Source organism: Cucurbita pepo, unplaced genomic scaffold, assembly GCF_002806865.2.
Source record: "Cucurbita pepo subsp. pepo cultivar mu-cu-16 unplaced genomic scaffold, ASM280686v2 Cp4.1_scaffold000332, whole genome shotgun sequence".
Lineage (NCBI taxonomy): Eukaryota > Viridiplantae > Streptophyta > Magnoliopsida > Cucurbitales > Cucurbitaceae > Cucurbita > Cucurbita pepo.
The window spans coordinates 21289-29007 of NW_019646575.1; the positions used below are offsets into that span (position 1 = coordinate 21289).

The following is a 7719-nucleotide window of genomic DNA, read 5'->3' on the forward strand; positions in this document are numbered from 1 at the left end:
GCACTATGAATTGGTTAGCAACGATATATTTCTAACACAGGGTATAAGTAAGAGCTAAAGCAGATGAAGCAGGCTTAGTCATGAAACCATGCTTGAAATCATCTTAATTTGTAGCACAACTGCAGTATCTAATATTTCATCAATGAATGGGACACTCAAGGGAATCCAGACATAAAATTCAGAAAAGCAAATAGAAATCGAAAACCATATCCATAGCCACAGAAACCCGATTTTAACAGTTGAGTAGAAAAACATCAGCACTCAGCAGATTCAGATACATGCTTGCTTAATTGGAGTGATGTAGGCATCTTGTGAAGAAATCAAGTAAAAACTCGCTACACTAGATGTCCAGAATTCCATAAACCTCAAAACAACCCCGAACAGCCCCGAACTCCTGAGGCTTGAGAAACAGAATTGAACAAAATCCAAAACTGATAACTTCAACTAGTAACAAAATTTGACGCTAGAGAAATACACTTTCTAAGATTCACTCTTTTTCAGCTTTGCAAGCTCTTGCCTCACCAATCCAGCTCTCTGCAAAAAGAGAGTAAATAATAATGTTGATCCATAAGCATTGAGTTGTCATCCAGCCAATACACAACAGAAACAATAGAACACTTCATGTGTCAATGATTAATAAAACAAAACTTATTTCAAACTCTTTCATGTATCAAATGCATAAAAAAAGGTCAAAAACAAACAAGAGGAAGTACAAACTACAGATTGCATCACAACATCACTGACCTTTATCTTAGCCAACATTAGCTTGAACCTATCAAAATCATTAAGTGATGCCCTTCTTTTCTTCACGAGTAGTTTTCTTCCCCAAGAGCTATCCTCCCACTTCTTCTGAACGTCTGACATGATCAAAACAACAGGTTAAAGCAAACAAAGAACATGAAAGGTGAGGTGCGTTGGGGTGGGTATCAGAAAGTGCAAATTGAGTTAAGAAGTATACCAGCAGCCTTCATAGCTTCAATGAGTTCCTTCTTTCTAGGGACTCTCTTAATGTCAATTTTAATGTCAGTAAGAGAAAGTCTCTTGAAGTTCATTTGAGATCTGACCATATCAGGAGCATCTACCAAAGCCTGTATGTGGTAGCATTACAATTATAGAGTGAGAAACTAATCAAATCTTAAAGAAACTAAAACCGAGACACCAGGAAATGACAACAAAAGATACAAAGTTCAAAACAAAACTGTGGACACAGATGATAACTCCATCCAGATCCTCTTTTCCAACCAAAAAGATTTGATATTGTCGATTAAAGGGAAGTACTAGAAAGAGAAATAAATCATGTGAGCTCAGAACCATAAATTTGAATTATTCAAACATCCCTAACGATCAAGCTAACAGAAGAGCTAACCTATTAATAAACTAAAATTTGCATGTTCAACCACACTATCGATCAGTAACAGAAGAGCTAACCAATGACAATGCCATAAATTACTTCAACAGTATCACTTCAAATAGAAGAGTTTGAAGAAGCTAAGAGGTGGTTATTTCATTAAATTCCAGAGAAATGAGCATCTATACTGATGAGGGCACTTCCAAGACAAATAGTGGAGAAAAGAAAGCTTCAGTTATCAGTGGATTTCTAAAATCTAAGAGGATTGGTACAACTTCAAGCTGAAAACTAGTAATCATCGACCAAATTCAATAGTAATAGCAAAAAGAACAAACTCTATTTTGGTCAATAACATCGACAATGACGACAAGCTTTCCGTAGTCTTCGCCATAGTTGACGAGAGCGACTCTCCCGATCTCAACGTACCTCTTGAACGGCTAAGAACCAATAAAAGAACACATCATTCAGAAACAACTCGTAGGACAAAAACTAGGGAAGAAAATTATACGATCATACTCCGTAGCTTTATAGTTCGACGGAAAGAAACTAAGGACGGGAATGCTTACCATCTTCGTACTGCTAGGGTTTCCACAGATGGGCAAGGCGATGAGAGAAGATTATACGATGTCGCAATTAGGGTTTGTTCTTCCCATGTAGATCCAAATAAGACTCTGGATGAGAAAACCCGACTGTTCTGTTCATAACTTTAAAATTACGATTCAGCCCCCCATGGTGCTTTGTGAAATTGTTAGATCATTATATTTTGAAAAAGAACAAACACAAAAATATTTTCAAAAATAATGAGTGGATTACAATATATTTTAAATTATTTGTATGTGAGCGTATAAAAGTTTGGATAGTGATTATGTGACAACGAGCACCGTAATAGAAAAGCGTATTTAAATATAGTGTAAGATTTTAATTCTTCTTCTACAAAATATTCAACTTTTTTCAGAACTGGATAGACACATATTTGAGATGCATTTCACCAATTCATTTTGAGGATTTCAAACGAGACGCTACAAGAGAGTTTGATCTCGTGTTCTAGGGTGAGTTGAGCCAAAGCATCGACATTATCATTTTGGAGTGCATATTTGCTTCACTTCCACAACTTGATAGCAACCAAGAAAGTTCTTCACTTAGCAAATGTAGAGGGTAATCTTATTATTCACAAATCTAATTATTCATCGATGGTTGTAGGTCTAAGATCTTATGTGTCTCTCACTTGAAATCCATGGAAATGATGCTCCCTACTCGACATTGTTGTCTTTTGCTTACATTCCCATATAACACCAATTTCAATTTCTCAAATCTTGCTTTCAAAACTCTCTTCGAAATCTCTCTGCCCCTGTTTTTTGAAACTTTCTTGAACCAAGGCCAGAAGCTCGAGTATATGTCGCTTGACCGTGCCCCTGTTTTTTGAAACTTTCTTGAACCGAGGCTAGAAGCTCGAGCATATGTCGCTTGACCGTAGGCGACGCATTAACAAATAAGCTCAACTCAATTGTGGGTGGAAGTGAGTGTCTCACAATCGCAAGTCCACTGCAATCAAAGTGCAATTGTGACCGAACTCATAGGGCGTGCTAATTGTCACTTCAACTCAGGACATGGATGTTCACGCTAGGAGAGTATCGTTTAGTCGTTGCACGTACCTTGATTCACGTACCTTGATTGAAAGGGCCATCACACCGCTTCGTTTTAATTAAAGAATCGAAACATCACAAAAACTAGTTTAACTTGTTTTCATTGCATCCATGGAGGGCACCATTCAATAAAAATCTTCATTACACCAATTAGATTTGCATTCAAGTCCCATGATTTTTTCCTATGAATCCAAGAATTGTGTTCAATATATCATAAAATAAATAAATAAATAATTAACTATAACAAACCATTATCCACAAACGACGCCATTGACAGGCACAACAAAGAAGGAATGGTAAACGAGAACATTGCTGTCAGCAATGTTTATGTCAAACGATTGCACCTTTGCTACTTCGCACCATTGAAGAGGATGCTGATTCACTCATTACAGGGCATAACCAGAAAATAACTGAAACCCGCAACTAGGGTTTTTCTCGATCCCGAGCGTAATCAGCAAGTAGAGAAACCACCAAATATTCTAACCTAAGTTCGCTCAAAGCAGATGTCTCTGAGTTCTACACCAGTCCACAGAGGAAAGGATTTAAAAAAGCTTTTGATAAAATGGTTTGATATTGCACTAAGATCTGGTAGCAATCATATACTTTCTGAACTGCTTACTAAATGAAAGTTCAAGCAAGTGAAGCAGACATTAAACAAACAAACAAACAAATAGAAAACAGAAGGCATATGCAGTTGTACTCACTACACTTGGATGTCCAAAACTCCATGCACTTCAGAAGCAACCCAAATTCTCAAGTGCTTGAGAAGCAAAAGGGAGAACAATCCACAACATTTAAATTGATCTCTAACAAAATTTGAGGATAAAGAAATGTGCTTTCTAAGATTCACTCTTTTTCAGCTTTGCAAGCTCTTGTCTCACCAATCCAGCTCTCTGCAAAAATATAAATAATATCCATTTGAGAAATAGGTTGCCATGAATCAAGAACACGAGAGAAACAGCGGGTTTAGAGCTCTTATACTTGTCGATGCTAAAGAAAGAGGGTGGGGGGAACAAGAGAAAGTACAGACGCGTCACATATCATCACTGACCTTTATCTTGGCCAACATTAGCTTGAACCTATCAAAATCGTTAAGGGATGCCCTTCGTTTTTTAACGAGAAGTTTTCGCCCCCAAGAGCTATCCTCCCACTTTTTCTGAACATCTGACATGACCGAAACAATGGGTTAGACTTGAGGCAAACAAAAACAACACCCCAATTGAGGGTGGTAGTAGAAGAATTAAGTATTTGAAAGTGAAATCAGTTGAAAAGCATACCAGCAGCCTTCATGGCTTCAATGAGCTCCTTCTTCCTAGGGACCCTCTTAATGTCAATTTTAATGTCAGTAAGAGAAAGTCTCTTGAAGTTCATTTGAGACCTGACCATATCAGGAGCATCCACCAGAGCCTGTACACAGTAGCATTAAAAAAAATACATAGAATGAACTGTTAGACGAACACGACTCTCCACAATGGTATGATATTGTCCACTTTGAGCATAAGCTCTCATGGCTTTGTTTTGGGTTTCCCCAAAAGGCCTAATACCAATGGAGTAAGTATTCCTCACTTATAAACCCATGATCATTCCCTAAATTAGTCGTTGTGGGACTTCCATCATCCAACACCTCCCCTCGAACAAAGTGCGCCTCCCCTTAATCGAGGCTCGACTCCTTTGGAGTCTTAGTCATTTTTGACTGCCTTCGAGGAGGCTTGACTCCTTTTTCTTTTGGAGTTCTTTGTTCGATATATGAGGATTTACCAATCTATTGGTACGACTAAGTTTAGAGCATGGCTCTGATACCATGTTAGACGAACACGACTCTCCACAATGGTATGATATTGTCCACTTTGAGCATAAGCTCTCATGGCTTTGTTTTGGGTTTCCCCAAAAGGCCTCATACCAATGGAGTAAGTATTCCTCACTTATAAACCCATGATCATTCCCTAAATTAGTCGATGTGGGACTTCCATCATCCAACATGAACAACTAATAAAATAAAAAAATCGAGTGTTATATCACATGGAGGAAGGGATTCGAACTTACAACCTCTCAGAGGAAGTAAAAACGACTTAATAGTTGAGCTATGCTCGTGTTGTTAGCAACTAGTCAAATATTGAAAAAACTAAACCCAAGTCACCAGGAAATAACAACATAAAATGCATGCATATGCCAAATCCATCCAAATCCTTTCTTTTCTACAAAAGACAATTGGGTACTGTAGAATCAAATTCAGTAGGGAAAGAAAAAATGGAACATATCCATTGAAACAAGCATGAATGTTTACAAACATCCAGTACGACATACATCTGTATTTGTAGACTCACGAGAAGTCCCAAAAACAATTAAAATCATCAGCGCATCAAACAACCATAAATTTGAACAACCAACAAAACACCCCTTTTGGTTTCTGGAGAATCAGCCAGAGAAAACAGTTCAAGCTAACCATCAATCAGTAGTAATTTGCATCATCCTCAACCCAACTACTGATTCAATGACCACTAATTAGCGACCTACTAAATGAACATAAAGTTAAATAAGGAATGCTGTATATTATTTCAACAATTATCACTTCAAACTTGAAAAAGCTATGAAATAATTTTCCTAGATAATAAATAGCAGAATTTTATGATATTAATATGTTTAGATCATAACGCAAACATCAAATTCAGAAGAAACAAAGGAGAGGGGAAGCATAGCGCTACCGTTTTCCGTGGCTTATGAATGTCAAGGGGATTGATACAAATTCAAACTAAAAAGTAATACTCATCGAAAAAGTAAGTAACAGCAGAGAAAATTACTCTGTTCTGGTCAATGACATCGACAATCACAACAAGCTTCCCGTAGTCTTCGCCATAGTTGACGAGAGCGACCCTCCCGATCTCAACATACCTCTTGAACGGCTACAGAAACAATTCAGAAAACACGAAATTCATAAACAATCCGCAGAACATAAACTCAGGAAGAAAACACCACCACCATGCGCTGTCGATTCGTAGTTAGGAGAAGAAATACGAAGGAAGAGAAGCCTCACCATCTTCCGGCTGTAGGGTTTTACAGAGACGGGCGACGAGCCTAGGGTTCTTTCCTCTGTTCTGGGTCCAGATAATTGGTTCCTTCTATATGTTATTCCTTGTGAAATTACGATTTTAGGCCCCCGATTAAAAGTTATTATTTTTATATCCAAGATAAATAAACCTCAAAATATAAATTAGAAAATGTCCGTTTTTATCCATTTAAATTACTATTTATTATAAAATATTAATTTCATCTTAGATTTAGTTAAACATTAAAATTTATTCATTCACCAGTTATATATATATATATATATATATATATATATATATATAACTTATATATAATAAATTAATAAATTTAAATTTAGTGCATTATCTGTTTATAATTTTTAAAATTTAATGATCTATGAAACGCAAAGACGTATAAATTATTTTGCAAAATTGAGGGGCAAATTACGTAAAAATTAAAATGATGAAGTTAACAATGCTACTATAAGAACATATTTGACATATTCAATATAATTTTTAGTACAACGTTTTAGCTATTCTGCTTGTGTATCACATGCTCGGTGTCATCGATCTGCCTGATGTGAGAGTCACATGCTCGGTGCCATGGGATAGTTTCTTACTGACACGTCAAATCGAACTTGATAAGGAGGCTCGAGAGCGGAATAATATGTTATTATTTTTGTAATAAAAAAAATAAAAAAAATAAAAATTGGTGTCGCATTATATGAAGTTTTATTAATTTTTAGAAATATATAGTTTAAAAAATTATGGAACAACTCACGTGATAGTATTTTCTTGCTCGTCTGGCGACGTAAACAGCACCGCTAAAATTAGAAGAGAGATATTATCAGAACTTCTGTTACTACTCGAATCCCACACTTTCCGGTATCGTCTTCCTCTCTCCAGCCTGCCCTGATCTTTTCAATTTATCTCGCGCTGCTTTGATCAGAGCTCTCAACGCCGCACCAATCAACAACACAAAGGATCTCTTCTTACTGTAAGCATACATTTCTCTACTTCATTCGCCGGAGTTCTTCTTCGTTACACTTGATTGTTTTCGGCTGTACGCTGTGATCTGATTAAATTGTATATTGATTTCATTTACGTCTGTGTTATTTTCGTTCATTTTTGTTCCGGATTAAAGGTAGATGAAATTGAATGAAGAAGTTTAATTCTAGTTGAATGTCTTGATGTTGATCAACTGCAGTTTGTATTCTAATCGATATTATTTTGCGACATTACTGTTTTGTTGAATTCCGTATTGCTTTGTATCTCGAAGAGAAGCGACTTTTCTGTTCGACTGGTGATTGTGAAGGAATCTGACGGAAATTAATTATTTCTAAGTGTTCTCTGTGAGGAATTCATGTACTTGTTTGGATGCAGCAAGGCCTATAAATGGATGGAACTGTTTTTGCCCCTGCCTTGGAAGGGATTCAGCATGTCAAATCTGAAGCAGGGGAGATTTTGACCAAGCCTTTCTTGGAAGTGTGCAAACATATTTTGCCTGTTATAGGTGGAGTGCCTCTTGAATCCTTTTGCCTTTTAAATGATTCTCTAGTTTCCTGGCGTTTGACTGCATATGATTTCATTTTGAGGAAAGAGAGTTATATCAAGAAGATAAACATGGGCTTTATCATTTGCCTGCATGAAGTTAGTAGACTGATATTTCTTTGTTAGTGGACTAGAGAACTAGATTTGTCTTTTT

At 36.6% G+C, this 7719-nt stretch overlaps 2 protein-coding genes across 2 annotated transcripts; both read right to left on the bottom strand.

Annotated features, from left to right (window-relative positions):
• Positions 1–78: 78 nt before the first annotated feature.
• On the bottom strand, positions 79–2064 carry LOC111785018 (60S ribosomal protein L14-2-like). Its single transcript, XM_023665501.1, has 5 exons — positions 1915–2064; positions 1684–1785; positions 959–1088; positions 745–857; positions 79–534 (listed from the first exon to the last, which is right to left on the bottom strand). Exons 1-5 carry the CDS (start codon positions 1915–1917, stop codon positions 481–483), a joined length of 402 nt encoding a protein of 133 aa, XP_023521269.1. The 5' UTR covers positions 1918–2064; the 3' UTR covers positions 79–480.
• A 1479-nt stretch (positions 2065–3543) lies between these two features.
• On the bottom strand, positions 3544–6109 carry LOC111785019 (60S ribosomal protein L14-2-like). Its single transcript, XM_023665502.1, has 5 exons — positions 6023–6109; positions 5790–5891; positions 4269–4398; positions 4043–4155; positions 3544–3884 (listed from the first exon to the last, which is right to left on the bottom strand). The coding sequence occupies exons 1-5, from the start codon at positions 6023–6025 to the stop codon at positions 3831–3833; spliced, it is 402 nt and encodes a 133-aa protein (XP_023521270.1). The 5' UTR covers positions 6026–6109; the 3' UTR covers positions 3544–3830.
• Positions 6110–7719: the final 1610 nt, after the last annotated feature.

Coding starts and splice junctions, on each gene's coding strand:
- LOC111785019 (XM_023665502.1), bottom strand. Junction 4,399..5,789: donor ATGTCATTGACCAGAACAGA/GTAATTTTCTCT, acceptor TACTGTGTACAG/GCTCTGGTGGATGCTCCTGA. Junction 4,156..4,268: donor TGAAGCCATGAAGGCTGCTG/GTATGCTTTTCA, acceptor CGGTCATGTCAG/ATGTTCAGAAAAAGTGGGAG.
- LOC111785018 (XM_023665501.1), bottom strand. Junction 1,089..1,683: donor ATGTTATTGACCAAAATAGA/GTTTGTTCTTTT, acceptor TACCACATACAG/GCTTTGGTAGATGCTCCTGA. Junction 535..744: donor TAATGTTGGCTAAGATAAAG/GTCAGTGATGTT, acceptor CTCTTTTTGCAG/AGAGCTGGATTGGTGAGGCA.